The 22,173-nt window shown below is 35.6% G+C and overlaps 1 protein-coding gene across 1 annotated transcript in view; it reads right to left on the reverse strand.

Annotated features, from left to right (window-relative positions):
• Positions 1-22,173, reverse strand: part of HERC1 (HECT and RLD domain containing E3 ubiquitin protein ligase family member 1) — a 185,261-nt gene that overhangs the window by 141,815 nt on the left and 21,273 nt on the right. The window contains exons 7-15 of the mRNA XM_006899631.1: positions 21,073-21,200; positions 15,451-15,595; positions 15,184-15,355; positions 13,210-13,344; positions 12,535-12,700; positions 8,486-8,611; positions 6,647-6,868; positions 4,417-4,569; positions 4,169-4,301 (exon numbers count right to left, since the gene is read on the reverse strand). Of these exons, the coding sequence (XP_006899693.1) occupies positions 4,169-4,301; positions 4,417-4,569; positions 6,647-6,868; positions 8,486-8,611; positions 12,535-12,700; positions 13,210-13,344; positions 15,184-15,355; positions 15,451-15,595; positions 21,073-21,200 (1,380 nt within the window). The remainder of the gene's footprint in view (positions 1-4,168; positions 4,302-4,416; positions 4,570-6,646; positions 6,869-8,485; positions 8,612-12,534; positions 12,701-13,209; positions 13,345-15,183; positions 15,356-15,450; positions 15,596-21,072; positions 21,201-22,173) is intronic.

Below are 22,173 nucleotides of genomic sequence, written 5' to 3' on the forward strand. Positions count from 1 at the left end.
AAATTAGTTTCAAATTATTCACTGATATTTTTGCCAAACATCAGTCAATGAACCTAAGTATGTGTTAGACCCTGTGTTAGCACTGGAACTATGAGTGGAGTACATGATGCTCTCACAATAGCCTCAAGATGCCTGTGACCAGGTCTGTGACCAGGTAAAGGCAGACGGATAGCTATAATCAGGCAATTATCGTTACAGATGTGAAGAAGCACAACTTGACATGGGAGAACATGCAACATACAACCCACTTTTTGGGATCAGGTACCCTTCCGTAGTAAGATGAGAAAGTAATGTCTAAACTAAGACCTAAAGAATACATAGGCCCACATTCTCATCTATCCTGAGACCAGAAAATTAGATGACACTTGGGTGCCATCTAAATTCTGTCCTGCCCAGAAACACAATATAGCTGGCCCCCTACAGAATGGGAGAAAAATGTAGACCAAAACAGACACACACAAAAAAGAGAGTACAGATTTATGGCTATACCCAGAGACTAAGGAGCCCTGAAAAATTATTTAACATAGAACTGAAACCATTCCTAGAGGTCTTCTTTATCAGACTGGGTTCTGTACTAGTCATTATCACTAATGAGCCTGGAGCTTTTAAAAAAAGTCATCGTTATGAGACCAATTGGCCACCATTTATCCTGAAGCAAAAACAAGAAGGTAAAAGGGGGCAGAGAAGTGAGAATAATGGAAATACAGCCAGCATGAGACTGGTGATAAACTATGACAACTATAACAAATATCACTGAACAATATGTATATAAATTATAAAATGTAAACATATGTGTAAACTTTCCCTAAAACCACAGTATTCCAGGGCAAGGGAGAAAACAATCTGGAATTACCCTTAAAGGAATGTATGTATAAGTGTGTAGTGGAGTATGTGTAAGAGACAGAATCTGCAAAATATTCAGGAATAGGAAAGAGCTTAGCAAAATCCATTGAGCAACTGCAATTTGTTCAATATGGCTGAACCTTTACAATACAAGTTTGCAAGGGAAAGAGGAACATTGTGGGCAACAGATGTGGTAGATGGAAAAGGCTATCAGGAGCCAACTCATAAAGGTGATGTATACCCAAATGCAGATGCTAAGGGTGGGCCCAGAGAAAAGCAGAATGCAAAGGTACCAAGGAAATGGAGATGACACTCAGGTTTGAGTTTTCTTATTAAACTGCAGAAGAACTAGTTCGAGTTTTACTGCTTTTCTTTGTGCTTTCTGGAGGGTTATCACAGATGCACTCAGTATGAATATAGTAACTATCGTTACCTGTGGAACAGCTAGAGAGAGGTGTTTAATAGGCAATGCCTTTTAAATGTCTTTATTCTGTTTTTGCCTACAGTGATGGAATTTCAGACAGACATCATAAATTTTTGATTAAGCCTCTGGGCAACTAAGAAAAGATACCTAGTGTTCAACTAGGCAAAGGGTCTACTGATAAGAAAAGGTCTCAGTTAGATGCACATTTGGGAGTCATCAACACACCCTTGGTGGTTAAAGACACTGGGAGACTTGAAGGAGTATACAGGATTGAGAGCAGACATCACAGAACATTCAACATTAAAGAACATGTCCAAAGAGCTGGGGGCTATCTGCAAATATTTCTATTCGTACAAAGATAAACCAGCTTGAGTCTCCTTATATCATAATGTTATTGGCTTACCACCTTGAAGTTGTGCCTTTTTTTGTCTTTTGGTGTGATTTTTTTTATTGGTATGCACATAATTATTCATATATTCATATATATTTCATGTATATGACTGAGGGTTTTTTGTACGTGTGTCACACTTTCCTACATTGACATTGTGATTCATACAATCATTCTCTTACACTGTAATTTTAATAACTCTAAAGTTAATCATCATTGTACTATGGCCACCGTCACCCTGTCTTTTTAGATCCATTCTGGATCTTTCCCATTTCTTTTACCCCCTCCCCCAACCCACCAAATTGTGCCACCCTGTGATTTCCCCCTACCCATCCTCATCCCTCTGCTACCACCTCTTCCCACCTTGGATCCTTATATACGTTTTACTGATTATCCTTCTATTTCTACAAGAATGGTGTTATGTAGTATTTGTCCTTGTGAAATGAGTTAGTTCACTTAGCATAATGCTCCCCAGTCTCTCCCAAGTTATGAAGTATTTCTTTACATCATTGCTCCTGGGTGCTACACAGTAGTCTATGATGTGAATTGTACCACAATTTCTCAATCCATGTAGTTCTGGTTGGACATTTGGGCTGTAATAACCAAAACAGCATGGTACTGGTACAATGACAGGCACAAAAACCAATGAAACAGAATTGAGAACCCAGAAATGTACCTATCTATCTATTGTTAACTGATACTCAACAAGGAAACAAAACCTATCAAATAGGGAAGTGACAACCTCTTCAACAAATCGTGCTGGCAAAATTGGACTTCTAAACACAGAAAGCTGAAACAGGATCCAATTCTCACACCATACACAAAAATCAACTCAAGGTGGATCAGAGACCTGGAAGTAAACCCCCAAACAATAAAGACCATTAAAAGACAAAATGGCACCAAGCCTAGAAGGCCTAGACTATGGTATAAAAAGGCTGACAAATACAGCCAAAAATGTATAATCAAGAGAGAATAAAAGTGATGAATGGGACCTTCTAAAAATACAATTCCTGTGTGCATAGAAATCTTTTCCAATAGGGTGAACAGAAACTCTACCAACTGGGGAAAAACATTTGGCAATACCATCTCGGACAAGGATCTCACAACAAAAATTTACAGAATACTACAGGGCCTCCACAAGAAAAAGACTTAACTCAATTACAAAATGGGCAAAAGACATGGAAAGACTTTTCACAAAGAAAGACCCTCAAATGGCCAACAGACACATGAAGAAATGTTCAAAATCAATGCCAATAAAAGAGATGCAAATTAAACCACAATGATATACCATCTCACCCTAATAGCAGTGGCAAAGTTTAACTGGGCAGCAAACAATAAATATTGTCAAGGATGTGGAAAGATAGGAACTCTCATATACTGTTAGTGAAATTGGAAAATGGTACAACCACTCTGGATGGCAGTTTGGCATTTCCTCAAAAATCTGAGCACAGAAATGCTATATGACTCAGGTATTCCACTGCTAGAAATATATCCCAAGGAAATTAGAACTGAGATACAAATGGAAATTTGTACACCAATGTTCACAGCAGCATTAGTCACTATTATAAGAGCCTTAACTTGCTTTCTAACCTCTGTGCCAGCCATTTACACCCACATGGTGGCACCACAAAATCACAGTGAGGTTGTATTCAGCCCCTTCACTCTGCCTCTCCTTGATTCTATGCATATGCAAAAACTTTTATGAAAGAAAACAACAGTTATGATCCCTGGTTCAGGGGTGCTGAGGGTGGGGGAGAAAAAGGACCTATAAAAACCTGTTGAAAAAGAGATGTCAGAAGAATATGAGAAGATACAAGAATATAACTAAAATGTATGTACAAAAGAACTCATTTCTGAAAGAAAATAGCAAACCCAGAAGATAGGTAAAGAAACAGCAAATAAAAATAACACTTCATGCCATTTGTAACGAATCTTTTTTTTCTCTTTTTTATATTAGTTTGATTACAAAGTTTGTATAAATTGTGTTTCACACTGTCCTTCATTATCAATGTGCTTCATATACTCATTCCCATTCATTATGTTTTATAAAATTCAATTAGGCTTCTGCACACCAATTAGATTCCTTTAGTATCAGTCACTGCTGTCACTGTCCACAAACCAAGATCAAAGCAATTTTTAAAAGAAAAGAGATTAAAGAAAATCATTCTATCTGGTGGGTGGAGAGAGGCGAGGTAAAGGAAATGGCAAAGATCCAAAGAGAATCTGGAAAGACAGGGTAATGATGAGCATGGTTTAATGGTGAATGATTTTGTAACACATAATGAATGAGAATAACTGAATGAAATACAATGTGAATGAAGGATAGTGTGAAACACAAGGTATGCAAGCTTTTTATGCAAACCAATATAAAATTAAAAAGAAATAATTTTTTAAAAATAAAGATCACTTTTACTATACAAGGGGGCTTCATGCATGACCCCTTGTGGCTTTGGAAAGACTAAAGAGTCTAATTTTTCAACCACTGATTAAATTTGAAAACCAGTAATGTATACCTCTTAATTTTTCTCCAACGCTGCCATTCCAAGGACTTTCTTTGAGCAGATTTGCAGAACGTGAATAAATGTCTGTGGCATGAGGCAGTAAGAGCTGAAGATGTTTATGAAGCAATGCCACACTGCTTGAATTCTGAAGGGACAAAAGTTTCCTAAATTACTCACTCCTTTGAAAAATTCAAAGTATACAAATATCTGCAATTCAAGGACCCCAACAGACCATCATAAGAGGCAGGGAATTAACATACCTCACTAATGTTATTGATGTGGCAAAATGCCAGCAGCTGTTTCTGTAGTGAGCACAACAGTTCATGAAGATGTGCAGGCTGACTGTTTTCCGATGAGGACGTCCCAAGTAGAAACTTATCACTATTCTTTTCTAGTTCTCCAAATGCTTGATCCTATGAGGATATATAAATATTATATTTGAAGGGTTTAAAATAATGTCCTACCATAATTGAATCTGATTTAACAAGCCATCATTTATTTTTCATCATCTCTCATTAGTAGTAAGATTTATTAAGCTATCTCAAATTTTTTTCCTTAAGAAAGTAATAAACATTTTAGTATAGTAACTTTGGAAATACAGAGAACAAAGAAATGTACTACTACTCAAAGAAAAAGTATTTTAATATTCTGATGGTACTACTTTCCAGACCTCCTGTGTGTTTGTAAATTTCTCAGAAAATTATTCTTAAAGATTAATTTTCTCAATTATTTTTAAAAACCCAAACAATGGAGTAAAGAGAAATTATGACTCTAAATCATGTACTATATTGAATTGAGGGGAAAATTGCGACAAGGGTAGAAATTTGAATGATAGTAATGTTACTGTTGTTAGCCTCCATGGATTTGGTCCCTGTAGAAAGCAGCACTGCTTGGGTTTATACCATTCCCATGATTGGTTGGGGACTATGACTGTTGAAACCCATTAAATTTTCAGCAGTAGACATTTTGGGAAAGACACTGCCAGTTTTTTACTTCTAATCCATTTTATGTTGAAAGTTCTACTGAACCCCTAAGTCCAGTGACAGGCTGACAGTGTAGTACATGAGTAATGACCAAAAACTGAACCTGAATCTTCCACATGAGAACTCCACCACTGGTCCAGCAATGCCTTCTGCATTACCACTAGGCAATGATACTGTATTGATGCTAAGTCCCTTGAATTTGATCACAGTTGTTACATACAATAATGTACTATTCCTAGAAAAGAGCTTCTTATCTGTAATAAATGCTTAATACAAGTCTTAATAGGTAGTTGGCACAACATTTGCAACTTACCCTCAAATTACTCAAAATAAGATGCATAGAGAAAGCAAATCTAGGTAGAGGACAGAGGAATTTCTTGGATAATTCCTTGAGCTACTCTGAAATTTTCAAATTATTTAAAAACTTAGAAAGTATCAAATCTGTATTTAAAAAAAAAAAGTCAACCACCCAAAGAAAATCACTATTACTATTCTGAGGCATTTCTTCCCTGATCTGATGTCTTCCTCCTACCCACATATATGTGGCATATTCTATTTTCAATCTGCTTCCTTTAAACAGAATCATAATTATTTGTATGCCTTAATAAACCATTTGTATGTAAAAGTTAAAATTCATATAATACCCATTGAGTAACATGCTATAATATACTTAGCAATCCCCTATTTTTAGATAATTAAGTTGGTTTTAATTTTTCTTATAAATAATGATGCTATGAACATTTTTATACATAAAGTTTTATCTGTGTTTATAATTTTATGCCAAGAGTTTCAGGATATTATTAAGGACCTGATTAAATAACTAAAAACTCCTCAAACTCATTAGCTATATGACTTAAAAAACTCATTGCTTTAAAAAAACAAACAAAACCCAAACCAAAACACCACAAAAACCAACAAACAAAAACTCACTGCTTTCAAGTGAAAACCAACATACAGTTAGTTGGCTCCACAGTGGGTTTCCAAGGCTCTAAATATCACAAGAGGAGATTACCCATCTTTCTTCAGTTGAGCTGCTGATGAATTTCAACAGCCAGAGAAGGCAATTTTTGTGTTAGGAATATAACTTCATACTTACTCTGCCACCTTTTGCCACCTTAATCTGCCAAACATGCACTATTCCTTTTAAGTCTCTTAGAATAAGACAAATTGGGCTTAAATTACATCATATGTATAATTTAATATTATATCTATTAAGACTAATCCTTTCCTCAAAATTCTTTTTAAAACATTGCTTACAAGTAGCCAATTCTTCCACCTTAACATCAGAAAGTAATAGGAAAAGTCTAAAATACGTATATTTAGAATTTTCAAATATACGTCATTTGTCCCACACAATTATTTCAGCAATGCTGTTATAGGAGAAGACAGGGGAATTTAAGCAGAGCTACATTTATATTATAAGTGTTTACATATAAAAATATCTTAAACTCACTCTCTCCATAAAAAGTTTTATGTCTTTATACTTAAATAAAAAAGAATAACTTACTGTATAAAATCCTAAATTTCTTAAGAGGGTCTTCATGAGAATCTCAGCCAGGTGAGTGTCTGGATAGCAGCTCTGAGTGCCGTAAGGCTGATCTGACAGGCTCCCATAGCTAGTACACACAGAAGAGAGGTCAGCAGCATCAGAGGGCGAGCTATAGCCAAGTAAGGAGGCTACATGTGTGTGATCTTGCAAACTTGTCAGAATGATATCCAGCTGCATTCTCTAAAGAAAAATGTTAACATTGATGAAATAGGAACATGTAAATAATTAGCTTAAAATGAACCAGAAAAAAAATCCAGAAATAAATTATTATTAATGGTGTTAAAAATCCACTTAATACCCTGACAAACAATAGGCTTTTAGGAAATATTAATTATAAGAAAAATGATTTGAAAAAGAAAAATGATCAAATTTATGTCATTTGGAAAAAAAATGCAACTTAGTCTCAATTTTAACAACCCACAGTTTTTTTTTATTCTTTTATTCATTAGGGTATCTAAAAGTCTAAGTATACAAGTATAAAATAAAAATTTTATATAAAAAATGATATGTTGTGCATAATGGCTTTAGTACTACCAATGGGGAGGAGTATAAAATGTCAACAGATAAATTATAGCACTGTCTTCTAAGAATTTTTAAAATAACTTTAAATCATTTCAGATCTAAACTAATGCAAAAATAACTCATTGGAAGACATCTGTAATTACACTGTCTAATAAATGCCATTTTTCTGTTACTATCTTTTTCAGTAATTAATTTATCTACTGACTTAAGCAAAATATATTTAAGATGTATTAAAAATGGGGGGGGGAAACACCCATGTTTATTGCAGCTTTGTTCGGAATAGCAAGGAGTTGGAAACAACCCAAGTGTCCATCAATAAACGAATGGACAGAAAAGCTGTGCTATATTCACACAATGGAATACTATGCTGCATTGAAAAACAAGGAACTCATGAAATATTATACAAAATGCATGACCCTGGAGGGCATTATGCTGAGTGAAATATTTCAGTCACAAAAAGACAAATACGGAATAATGCCACTGTTATGAAAGAGGACTAACATAGGGGTTGGGGGGAGACTGAAAAAGATGGGATAAATAATGTATACTGCATTGAATGCAGATGAGGGAGAGAACTGTTTAAAAGGGATATATGATTGAGTTTTAGTGGACTTGGGGGGAGGGATTGCATAACAATGAAATAGTTGTTCTTTTACTTTTCAAGGAGAAGAGTGAATTGGGGGGAAGAAGTGGGTCAGGAGAAAAGTGTAACAATAAATGAATGGAACTCTAAGTCTCTGTAAACTCTGCTCTTTCATTAAAATTAATTTTTAAAATGGGGGAAAAGAAGCATACTTATATCATCAATTTTTTTCTTATAATAGTCGGAGGGGGTTATAAGCAATTTCAGACAAAGTTCTGGGCATCTAAAAAACAACCACTGCACATGCCCTTGATTTCAACAAGGCATACTACAAATAATCCAAGTCTCTAGTATGATACTGCAAGCAACGTCAGAAAAATTCACCATAATTTTAATAATTAGCTATAGATCATTTAGTCAGTTGTTATTATTGGCTTTATTCACAATTATTAGAAACCCAAGAATCTCTCAGCATGTATCACTAAATAACTAGGATTTAGCAGACTCACCAGGTCAAGTAATATGGCATGAGCTCATGGCAGTAGCTTTATTTCCATTGTGTATCTGTGTGTGTATGTGTATGTGTGTGCGCACCATTCAATTCAGCCTACAAAAACTCGTTAAGGGATAAGTTCTCAATCAATTCTGATTAGACAGCAATACATTCCTAAGTTTACTATTCAAAGGCTTACCTGTCCTTTAGATAGGCTTTCCCATCTGTCAGGTCCTTGGGGTAGAAGAGAATGTAGTAATTCCATTCGTTCTCGTAATGGAGGTAACAGCATGGTTGCTCCCACTGAGAGAGTTTCAATTACCACCTAACACCAAAAAACAAGAGTGAATTTATTGGTTTGGCTCTTACCTTATTAATAAAGACACTTGAAGAGCAAATTTGCTGGTACATTATATTTGCCACTAAATAGCTAATCATCACCCAACTAACTGTTAGTATTCAGTCTTCTAAATTAAGAAGGATAAAGTTCTGTGCAAGAGCTGTGAATATAGTAATGAACAAGACAGACAAAAGCATACTCTCTCAACAAATAATTACAAAATGTTAAAATACTTGCATAAGTAAAAGTGCACATTCATAAAAGGGCAATTAACATGGGGAAAGGGCTTGAGAGGGCAGCAGCTTATTAGAGAAATATTCAAATTCCCTAGCTACTTCTCAAAGAACACCTGGAGAACTGTTTCCATATAGTTTTACATGGACCTCCAGTGGTGCAATCAGTTAGCAATACTTATACATAAACTTACACTGTAGGAAATACTTGGGCAGTTCTATTCTCTCCGATATACAAGTCTCCTATAATAGCCCAAATCAACTGAGGCACACAACAACAAAGGCTCACAGGAACCTCAGAGGATTTACCATATAAACTAAGGCTAAAATAGCAAGCAGGAACTCTGGTTAAAGTTTCCGATAGCAGAAATATCCTAAGGAATGTTGTATTATCTTACACCTTGTCATTTCATTGATTAATAGCTTCCTAATAAGTAAGGTGCTTTACTAGAGAAATTCTGTACTTTGCATTTACAATACTCAATTTTTCTACGTCAGTGTTTCTAATTCTTTGAATTACTAAAGCAATTGAAAAATTCAAACAGATAGTAAGAAATAATAATCTCTTCAAAATCATGTGGCCTCAATGAACTTAAAAATTGGAAGAATATTTAGTGATTTTTCCTCAGGGTTACTATAATACAGTAAATTTTAGCTGTGAAAATTTAACAAGTGACTAAGAATAAGGATTGAATGTATATACTTCCTCTCTAAAAGCCCATCTAAAAGTGGGCAAAGACAGAAAAGAAAGAAGAGAGAGGGTGGGGTGAGAAAAGGAAACAGCTGAAATTAAGAGATAAGGAATATTTAAAACAAGTTTCTATAAAGGCAATTCCAACTTATGATGATGCCACTGTTTCAGAGAAATGTGCTCCATAAGGTTTTGAATAACTGTTCTTTCAAAAATACATGGCGAGGCTTTTCTGCCCAAGTGTCTTTGGTGGATTTAAATTGTAAACCTTTTGGTTAGCAAGTGGACCCACAAAAGCTCCGCACCATTGTACCACCATGGCTCCTGAATATAATGATTGCCGGCTATAAAAGGGAGCTCTGGTCCCCTAGGAGTTGCACTGCTAAATCAAAGATAGGCGGTATGAGTCTACCAGCTGCTCCAAGGGACAATGACAGGCAATCTCCTCCCATGTGATTCATCACCTCAAAAAAATCCACTGAAGAGTCAGCTCTAAGTCAGTTTGGACTGACTTAGTAATGACTTTGAATTTTTTACTTTAAAAACTTTACCAAAGAGGACTTTCAGATGGCAAACAGACATATGAGGAAATGTTCAAAATCCCCAGGTATCACAGAGATGCAAATAAAAACAACTATGAGATACCATCTTATCCCAGCAATAACTGCAAAGTTCAAGAGGGCAGCAAACAACAAATGCTGGTGGAGTTATCGTGGGGCTCTTATTCACTGCTGGTGAGAATGTAAAATGGTACAACCATGATGGAAGGCAGGCTGGCATTTTCTCAGCAAGCTGGAAATAGAAATACCATTTGACCCAGAAATTCCACACTGGGAAACCCTAACGAAATTCCACCCTAACGAAACCATAACCACCATTCAAAAGATATATGCACACCCATGTTTACTGCTACATTATTCACACAGCAAAAAGATGGCAGCAACCCAGGTGCTCATCAGCAAATGAATGGATAGAAAAACTATGTTATATTCATACAATGGAATACTATGCAGCACTGAAAAACAAGGAACTCATAAAATATTAAACAACATTGGTGACATTGGAGGACATTATGCTGAGTGAAATACCCCCATCACAGAAGGACAAATACTGCGTAACACCACTGCTGTAAAACAAGACTGACATTGGGATTGAGGGGGAAACTGAGAAAAGAGGGGATAAATATGAACACTGCATTGGAACAGATGAAGGAAAGAACTATTTTAAAGGAATATACAATTAGGCATTAACTGTATAACAGTCCAGAATAAGAGGTGCATAGCCAAATGGATTAGGGGAGGGGGTGAGGAAAGAAATTATTCAATAATGAATGAATATTTCTTTTTTAGAAAAAGTGAACTGGTGGGTAGGGAGGAAAATGTGCAACAATGAATAAATGAAAATCCAACTTTTATATAAACTTTCATTAAGATCACAATAAAAAAAACATAAAAAGTTGTATCATAAAAGTAAGGTATGTCAAGGAGCAATATGATTTATACAAATCTGAAATGCTCAGGTGCCTCTGCAATGGAGCACAAAGCCAGAGTAGTTCAAATCAAAAGGACTGGCTGAAAACTGGTCAACAACAGGAAAAGTAAATTGAAAACAGAGGGATTAAGAAAGTGTCTATTCTGAATATTGAGACTTTCGGGGGTTTTTCCTTACTAGAAGGACACTACCCAGGTTTTAACACCATTTAGACAGAATGAGGAGGACTCTTCTTTTGGGGAATCTGATCAGCAGTAAATAAAATAAAAAAAATGTAAGAGAGAGAGAGAGAGAAAGTTATCAAGGATTTCTGCCCCCTACCCCAAACAGCCCATGTAGAGCTTGGTTTTTAACAAAACTCACCCAGGTATACAGGCCACCAAATCTGCCTTTTAACTGTCACACTTTTAATCACAAATAGACAGTCAAAACTCATTACAAATGTCAGGAAAGACTTCAGGTAGATGAAGACCAAAACTAATAAATATAAGCTGGGAAAAAATAATAACGATGTGGAGATGAAATTTCAGAGAAAAAATTAGTATTTTCAAAAAGATAGGATATCAGAACAAGAGACTACTAAAAGTCTTTAAACTGTTATCATTGTTCTTCAATATTCTATCTTTTGATGAGAAAAATAGGTGTATTAAAAAAATAATAAAATAAAGTACAGTGTAATTATCAAGGACTGAACTGTGTTTCCAAAAATATATGTTAAATCTGCTAGGCCACGAGGCTCAGTATAATGATGTTAATGATGCAGGCTAAGAATCAGCTACAACATATTCATTCACCATGATGTGATCTGAGACGTGACTGGCCAATCCACTGTAAAGGTATTGAGATGAGATATAACTCATTACTTAGGTCACAGGCTTGATACTATGTAAGAAACATTTTCCTGGGGTCTGATTTGTATCACCTTTTGTCTGACAATAGATGAAAGTAGAGAGAAGAGAGCAGGGTGACCTTAGTAACACCAAAAAAGAAGATTAGAGACAGAGCTCCCTGTCCTAGGAAACTTCTCATCACTAGAAATGCTAAGCCATATGCAGATCTTCAAAGAATGGTGAGCCCACAGAAGCTGATGGGAACAAGGACCTTCTTCTAGAACGGAGAGAAAGAAAGCATTCCGTCAGATCAGCATGCTGAATTTCGACTTCTGGCTTCTTAAACTTTAAGAGAATAAATCTGTTTGCTAAAGCAATTTCCTGTGGTGTCTCTGTCATAACCCACTGGCTAATTAAGACAGTGATGCTATGAGTACATGTAACAGAGAGAGCTAACGTGACAGAAAAACAAGAAAGGTTTCTTAGTGGTGACATATGACCTTAAAGGCGGAACTAACCAAAAAAGTTTTCCACCTACAAAATATGGGTAAAGCAAGGAAGAGCGCACTGAAATTGCCCAACGAATAACTGGAATATTCAAGTTACATCTTCAGGGAAAGATATACCTTGAGATACAGATTCATAAGCACTACATACTCTTACCTCTTGGATTTCATCTGGAACTGTTGAGTCCATCAGTCTGAAGAGTAAATTTCTAAGTGGACCTGCCTGCCTCCCAAGAATGCTGGTAGCTACCCCTCCTGCAAGTGCAAGAGCAAGGTGATTTGAAAGCAACTTCAGGCACAGCTTGAGGAAATTGTGGTGCTCCCTGAAAATAAATAAAACGCTGTGAATTTCTGAAACATAAAATAGCATGTGGCATCCAGCATAGGTGATATTTTTTCTCTTTTGAAATTATGTAAAATCATGACCAAAAGTAACATTTAAAGGTTGAGTTATCAAACTATAAGTAAGTTTTTCTAGAGATTATTATCATTAAGTATCTAAATTTAGCTCTTACTCTAGATTATAAATAAAAGTCATTTAAAAAAAGGTCATACAATCAGGGAGAAAAAAACTCCCCATGACTAGTTGTTGTTGTTATGTGCCATCGAGTAGCCTGCAACTCATAGTGACCCTATGTACAAAAGGCCTAAACCCTGCTCTATCTTGTGCCAATCTTATTGTCTCTGATAATTGTTATTGTCACCTACTCCCATTACCCCAGTGACTGAATCAATCCATCTCATCGAGGGACACAGTAGCAACAAATAAAAATTTCTAGAAAGTAGCTAATACACATGCATGTACGCATACATACTTAAACATAAAACATACCTTGATGAAGGGAAAGGGAGTGGGGGAATCTCACTGTTTATTTTATCACAGTATCTCTCAAGAAAAGAACGCAGGTGTGAGAAGGTACTCTCTTCAAGATCTACACAATAAGGTCGGTGCCATGCAACAACTTGTCTTTAAGAAAGAATATGAAAATCATGAAAATAGCCTTAAAATAATATTTTCAAATTATTAAAATATCAATATTGAAAGATTTCATCAGGATATAAAAAAAGACTTTTTTGATTATTAAGATGATAAAACCCCTCCCTCCAGCCATGCAGGAAAATAAAGATTCACCATCTCTACAGGTCTTCAAGAAAAAAATATATCAACACCTATTTTGGAAAGTTTAGACATCCATTCACTTGAAGGCAAAAGATTAGGTCCCACAGTCTACTAAAATCCTTCTGGTTCTAGCAGTCTACAGAATGTGTACCTCATATTATGAAAACAATGCTGATTTTATACAAATACATTGAAAGCTATTAAAAGAAAAACTCCTACAACCTCTTGGGTAGCTTTTTACAATCTTAGGAGCCAATTGTCTACATATGAACAGAAAGACTACAGATATAAAACAAATAGCAAATTATTCATATTTAATTTACTAAATTCATGGCTTTTGTTTCAGAATTATTTATAAATCTATAAATATTTACAGATTTTACTGTATAAATATTTTAATTGGTTAGAATATAATATTAAATAAATATCCTCTGAATCAAAATAGATAATGAAACACATCTGCAAACTATAAATCAACTATACATTACTGGTCTAGAAATACCTCATTCAATATCCTAATATTGACTAAAGATTACCTACCTTGTTATCTAAAAAAGATGAAGCTGTCACTTTACAAAAAAGCTAAAATTCTATAAAAAGTAACTCTTAAAACTGTGGTTGCTGGCTTTTTTATTTTTTTAAACCAACCAGATAAAGGGCATTGAAATGCAACTGTTTATTTAAATCAACTGTTTTGTTTTGTTTTTTTGTGTGTGTACCGTCAAACTGGATCTGACTGGTACAGCAGGAGACTGTCCCTCCCTCTCCAGCAGAACATCTGGTGGATTTAACCGCGCACCTCTGGGATAAATCAACTGTTTTAAATAAATAAAGCTAGGACCTTAAAAAAAAAAAGGTAGGTTCTGCTTTTTATTGTCTAATTTTGTTATATGTATACATCTTACTTTAATTCTGTTAGTATTTAGAAAGAAGGATTAAGAATATTTAGAAGTCATTTAAATTAAGAAAATGTCTTAAATACAAGGATAGCTTCCTACTTTCTAAACATGCCTAACTGCAACATTCAAATAAAAAAAAAATCTAAATGTCATTTCTATAACAGTAAAAAAAAAAAATCAACAGCAGAAATGTTCCTAAGGATGTATTATGAACAAAGGTCATTTATTTTTATTGTTTCTTTTGTTATTAAAACACAAGATTTTTATTATTTTTTTTTTTAGGTACAGAAGGTTTTAATTAACAGCTAAAAGTCTCTAAATTATATAAGGTTAAAAATAATTTCAATGGGGGCCCATGGGCGAAGGGATTGGAGCAGAGGAGTGAGAATGGGCAGGGGCGAAACCACAGGTTTGCTCATTTTGGTGAGTGGAGGGAGAGGGTGAAGGAAATGGGAAGGATCCAGCAAGGACCTGAAAAGGTTGGGTAATGATAGGCATGGTCCAGCTGTGACTGATTATATAAAACATAATGCAAGTGAATGGGTGTATCAAACAAAGTATTTATCTTTTTGTTCATTTGTTTTCTTGTTGTATACTGTCAAATCAGATCTGACTGGCACAGGAGAAGACTGCCCCTCCTTCTCCAGCAGAGCAACTGGTGGATTTGAACCACGCGCCCTCAGGATTGCAGCGTAGTTTCTTGACACTAGACCACCAGAGCTCTATTGAAACACAGTATTTATGAAGAATAGTAAAACACAGGAATTTTTTAAGTAAGTACTCTCACCTGTCCCTAGGCAGAGCAGTCCATGCCAGACTATGTGATGTGCCAGCTGAAATCTGCTGAATTGCTATGCCATCTAAGCCACTCACTTTCTTTGGTTTAGTTATAGGGCCTGTGGAATTTCCTTGGCCACACTGCCCCATTGAATTGTTACCCCAGGCATAAACTTCATTATCTAAAAACAAAACACAAAGAATAAAAAGCCAAATTTCAGTGTATTTATGGGAGCAAACACCTAATATCATTTCTTTAAAAACAAATGACTTTTACCATGAGAAAGAGCTAAACAATGACTGTCTCCAATAGAGATATCAACTATTCTTGTGGCAGCCAGCTCCTCGATAAGCTTGGGTCTCAGGGCAGTAGCTTCTGAAGAACCACAACCTAGACAAGCTCCACAGCCCCATGCATAGACCTGAAATACATACACATCATTTCCTGAGACCATTACACTGAAGACTGAACATGTATAGGAAAAAATATGATTCATCAAACAAGAACAGAGTTTAATACTAAATAATAATTTTCAAAGTTAAAACAATAATTATATTCATAACTTTAAAGATTGCCATCATTTTCCTTTTCCAATTTTGCAAATGTATCTGATTACACAGGCAGACAAGTAGATGTTGTTGTTGTTATGTGCCATTGAGTCGCTGAGCTGATAAAAAAAAAGTCATCAATCATAGACAAAATTGGAAAGAGATTCTGCCAAATCTACTAATTGGTTTAAATTCTGTAATATTTGCCCAGTATTAGCAGTTTGGGAACTATTGTTGCTATGTGAAAATTTTTCCTTTAAATAATTTGGGAATAGAGAGTGACAGTGGTTGTGTATCTTGAAGAATATAATCAATGTTACTGAATTTTTATACATGTAGAAATTGTTGACATGTCCTAAGGGTTTTCTATGTATATTCCCCAAAATTAAAAACCAAAACACACAAAGAAACTCCTTTACCCGTTTCTCACTCAGAAGGTAATTAACAAATATTTCTTGGTTTTTTAAAAACTAAGGCATGAAACCCTAAAGTGGATTACATAAATTATAAACTTTTAAATACACAAATTTTTATAATTTGGTTAAAGTTACCTCACCTCAGTATTAGGATTATTTTAATTATCAATTATAAAAGGAGCATATGAAGTAGTAGTAGTCAAGATCATTCCTTTTAACATCTTGATTTTTACTAAGTATTAAAAAAATAAAGATTGATTTAGGATGTTTGAGGGAAGGGAGAAGAATAAAAGAGGAAAAGGATGAGTGCTTAATTGGCTATCTGAAATCTACACAATTGGGGAGCTCTGTTGGTCTAGCAAATAAAGAATTGTACTGCCAACCTAAAGGCATGTGGTTCAAATAAACCAGCTACTCTGTGGAGGTGGACAATCAATCTCCTCCCATTCTATGGGAATGGGCTATGAGTTGGTTTCAACTTAGCAACAAACAACAATCACAAATATAGTAATAGGAAACCCACACAACGAGCTAACTAAACTAGGTGATACTTACTTTCATTCAAAGGGTTCTGGTAATGTCACAGCTTATCTTTATACCAGCAAATTTGGAATCTTTATGTGTGTTCACAAATGTTTCAGGAAAGGCTGCTGGACAGTTAAATCTCTCAAGAGTATCCCACATGTTAAGAGAATATACTAAAAGCAAGCCTGTTGTTATTATGTGCCATCAAGTTGGCTCTGATACACAGCAGCCCTGAGTACAACTGCTAGAGCTCACACTGGCCTCACAATCTACACTCTGCTTAATTCCCACTGTTGCAGTTAATGTATCAACCCACTTCCTTGAAAGTCTTTCTCTCTTCTAATCTTCTATTTTTCCAAGCATGTGGCTCTATTTCAAGAACTGGTCCCTCCTGATAATATTCCCCCCAAAGATGTTAGAAGTTATCTCACCATCCTTCTCTGGAAGAAGCACCCATACATTCTAAATCAATAAAAGGGTATTTTAGGAAAAGTTAAGAATTAAAAATATGTAAGAAAAAAAGTATATGTGGTGTTGTTAAGTGTCAGTGACTCATAGTGTACAACACACTGACACCTTGCCCTATGATGAGCAATCCTCTGACATGCCCAAGCCCACTGTTTCACTCTTTCATTGATCTTCTACTTTATTCCAACAATAATGTCTTTCTCCAAGGGTGGTCCCTCCTGCCAACATGCCCCAAGTATTTAAGATGAAATGTCACCATCTTTGCCTCTAAGGAGCACGCTGGGTACAGTTCCTCCAAGGCAGATTTGTTTGTTCTTTAAGTAGTCAATGTTCAATATTCTTCCCCAACATCACAATTCAAAAACATCAATTCTTCTTAGGTGTCTTTATTCATTGTTTGACCTTCACTTTCTTCCCTCCAAAATCTCACATTAGAAACTCTCTAAACACAATAGTACTGCCACTCAGTAAAGTCCACATAACTAGTTTTCTCCTGCATTGTTCCTCCAGTTGTACACAAGATGGAGAAATATTTGGCTTGTATTGTGGGACCATGTAACATAAAAAACATCCACTATATTTTAAACATAAGGGGACTGAAATGGGCTGAGGGAGAATAGTATGTTGATATTTACTCACTTTCAGCAAGTATAAAGGTAAATAGAACTATCTTAAAATATCTTTTTTACTTTTTTTCTTAAGTATATTATTTGATTTCACAAAACTCAGTATATTCATGATATGCCTATTCTAAACAATTAATTAATTTGCATGTTCTGCTGGAATTCCATGTAATGAATTAAACAGATTATTGCCAGGAGGACGGTTTACCACAGCCCCTGTGACTCCTGCCTCAGCAGGCCTGAGGCCCAGATGTTCCTGATGAACAGACGCTGGAAAAGGAGTTTCTTTTTGCCAGATGCTTCTCCTCAGGGAGCATTCTGCCCTGTTCTGGCTCTCAGTAACTTCTCTTTGCTGCTCATACTGAGGATATCACAGGGCAGCTGATCCCACCTCATTTATTTTCTTAGTGGGGAAGAGATGAAGCCTCTTATCGACAGCAGGGACTATGGACTTATTCATTTCTACAGAGTCAATTCACACAATTATCTTACATGACCACATATAGGCAAAGCAGAAATTATTAGCCTTCTCATACAGAAACAGTACAAGAATTCAGTAGAGATCTATAATTTGTCTATGGCCAATTTTGTGTGTGTGTGTGTGTGTGTGTGTCTAAGTTTATAGAAAATATTACAACATAGTAGACAGACTCAAACGGCTCCCCATGGTGTTTTGAAATTCATCCCAACCGTGGGCTGAGTGATCTGCAGGTTGGACAGACTGCCCAAGTCCAAGAGCTCCAGCAGCTCCTTAGTATCAGGATCTACTTTAATGATCTCCTGACCCAGGACTGAAACCTCAGTACATAATTATCTCTCCTTTCTCTCTCCTCCTGCAGTTTAGTGGAAATGCCTCTCACAAGCTGTCTCTGAATCTTCTTCATCAGCTGTGTGACACAGCCTGCTATCTTGTGCCGGAGCGTCTTCCTGGGAATAGTGGCAATATCCTCACACACACGTGCTTGTTGGTGTGGAAGTCATTACCCAAGCATGTGTGGTGTTTCTCAATGGTGACCCGGGCCACCTTCTTCATGGTATTGGTGTGAAAGCAGCCCATGTTGGTGTGTCCTTTGTGAAAGAGGACCAATTATTATTTTAACTGGATTTTCATTCATTCATTTATACAGATTTACCCTCCAAGCCCTGCTCCTTCATTCCATAAGGCATCCAGATTGTTACCTGCATCACTTGTAATGTCTGATCATCCATTCTTTCACCTCTTCAAGGGAGTGTGTTCCATTATTATTTTCCCCTTCTTTTCCTGTTCTCCCTACTATTGCCAATTATCTAGCAAATGAGAATCTTCTAACTGTAAGTCATGGATTATTTCCACAAAGTAAAAAATGAGAATGTTCATGTTTTAAGGCAGCAACTAAAGTAACATTTTACTAACACAACAAATATAAAATGCTAAACAGCTTTTTCAAGGACACAAAGTATTCTAATGTTTCAAAAAGAATTACACATTAATTTTAGATTTGCTACTTAACTGCCATGTGAATTGGAAAAACATTTTTAGATAAAACAAATATAACAGCTAGTTTCTAGGGCACAAGGGGCTGCCATAAATAGTAAGAAGACCTTATGTAGTCAGCTCTCTTTTCACTATCAAGAGGGGAGAGGATTAATGTCCATTTACAGTCATATCTGATCCCTTTCCAGCACAAGTCTAGTGCCAATTTATTTCTCCAAAGGTTCCTAATCAGCTACTATCTACAAATAAAACTGAAAGGACATAAAGGAAATGGAGGGAAGTAAAAATATTCACATAAAAGTTCAAAACCTATTATGTTGTTTTTGTTATGGAATCAGAACTGACTCAGAGCTGACCGTCTCGGTGCCAGAGGCTAGAAATCACACAGGAGGAGACTATTTTTGTCCCACTGAGTTAGTGGATCCGAACCATGTACCATTGGGTTGGCACACATTTCCTTATCCATTAGGCCAGCAGAGTTCCTCTAAACCTAAAAAAGGGAATGCAAAATTTTGCCTAACTTAAGCCTGGCTCTCTTTCTCAGAAACATGTAACACGTAACCTCTGAGTACTTTTCTTACAAAATAAAAATTTCCATAAATTTCTCTTTGCCTTCTTTTTTTTATCACTTCCTAACTTCTAGGTTCTTATCAATGATTCTGGCAAGATCTATTTTGGCATTACCCCACTAACCAGCATTTTTAGAAAAAGGTGTAAAAGGTGCTGAGTTATAAAAGGTGTTTTTTATTTTTACAGGAGTGGAGAGAAAGTGGGGAATGTGCCACTGTGCTAGTTATTTCTTTGAAGACTCTTCTACCATCACAATTTCAACTCTGCCTTTGACCACAGTACTAACTACCATGGTGTCTATGAATTCTTTGTTACTGTCAGAATTCTTTGTTTATGTCTGCTCTCTTGTCTATGCACTTGCTTGCTGAGACATATGTGATAGTGGAGAATGACCTGATACTAATCACCAATTTGTGCATTTTTTAATAGTTTGCTTATTCTCAATCATTTGCATCACATCTGAACATTTCTGAAAAATTTTCTGCTTTCTTCTGTTCTTTTTGTACTTGAGTGCTTATACGTTTTTAATACTAGTTCATTTACAAAATTCAAAAACATTGTTTTCGAGAACAGATTCTTCCAATTTCTCTCACCACCACCCCCCCAAGCCACCCCTGGTCAAACTGTACAACTCCATGATTAATCCCCTTCCCCCTGCCCACATATCCTCATCCCTCTGCTTCCACCCTCCCCCACACCCCTTTGGATCCTCATACTCATTTTACAATAATGGTTTTATAAAGTATTTGTCCTTCTGGGACTGAGTTAGTTCACTCAGCATAATGCTCTCCAGTCCCTCCCAAGTTAGGTAATAATTTACAAAATCATTGTTCCTGCACGCTGCATAGTATTCCATTGTGTGAAAGTACCATATTTCTCAATCCATTTGTTTGTAATTGGACATTTGGACTGTTTCCATGTTCTTGCAATGGTGAATAATACTGCTATGAAAAATGGTGTACAAATCTCCATTTGTGTCTTAGTTCTCATTTTCTCAGGGTATATTCCAAGTAGTAGATATAAAAGGTTTTATAGCCCATTTTAGTACAACATATGGGGGTTGGGCTGAAGAAAGGTTTATCAAAGTCACACAAGTCAGGTGAGAAAGACTAAGTTTCTCTTTCAGATTTGCAACTTCTTTAAACATGAGAGAATCCTTTCTTTCAGCAGGTTGCCTCAAAAAGTTCTTTGAACTCTAAAATAGAAATGTGATTATCACTTACTACCAGCCTTTTGAAATACTCTAAATCTTTCATATTCGTCCTTAGTCATACCTGCCCTGTTGACGTCAAAGCAAGTGAAGACTGGCTCCCAGCACAGACTTTGCGAATGAACATTCCTTGTAAAGCTTCAATAACTTTAGGTTTATACACTCTGTTGGTATCACCATGGCCAAGTTTCCCTATAAAAATAAATACATTAACATGAAATTATTTGTTTTTTAAAAATGTCTATTGCTTTTCTAAGTATTGAAAATGATCAAGAGCTAACTCTTCCTTTTACAAACCTGACAGCTATGGAAAATATAAGCTTGAGAGAGTAGAAAACAGTAATGCATAAGTGCTTCTGTTACAAGACAGCAACCAATAACCTTCTGTATCTTAATTTCAAGCACTTAAAGCCACTTTAAGGGAGCTATGAAAAATTGTTTTTCTATGACTTTGTCTGCTTTAATGGCCATATTTCTAAATAACTTTCTGTGTCTTAATGTCAAACACTTAAAGCCACTTTAAAAGAGCTAGAAAATTTTTTTTGTCTTTCTCTGCTTTAATGGGTCATATTTCTAAACTCAAATTTGCTGATAGAAGAATGCATATCCTTTGTAAGAACTTTAAAAAACATTCAACAGCTAATGAAATGGAAAAAAAACCCTGGCAAATCACTAAAGAATAACAACAAAGGGGTAACAATATGTAAATTCACCTTACTAGGAATCAAGAAAAATAAAAACCATTTTCACTACTAAAATTATTTTTATATTTTAATTTTCAATGTTGTCTATAGAGACAGAAATTGGACACACCCAACATTGCAATTATAAGTGGCTAAAATGGACAAAGTTAATCATAAGATTATGTTGTTCATTTTAATATTTTAAAAAGTTTAGAAATTCTCATTCAACAATGAGAAAGTATTACAACCACAAGAAAGAATATTGTGTAGTTACTCAAAAGAATGAGGCAGAACTATATTTGTTGACACAGAAAGAAAATCAGAAAGTACTACTATTAACTAATTCAAGTGACAATAAAAAGTAAAACACAGTCTATTAGGTTGAAACCCAGCAGTTTATTAAATATTACCTATGGTACAGGCTGGGTTTAGAAGGGGTCGTGGTACTAGGGATATTGTTGCTGATGTTAGACGGATCTTGG

This window comes from Elephantulus edwardii, unplaced genomic scaffold (genome assembly GCF_000299155.1).
Source record: "Elephantulus edwardii isolate Elephantulus edwardi_28Jun2011 unplaced genomic scaffold, EleEdw1.0 scaffold00263, whole genome shotgun sequence".
NCBI lineage: Eukaryota > Metazoa > Chordata > Mammalia > Macroscelidea > Macroscelididae > Elephantulus > Elephantulus edwardii.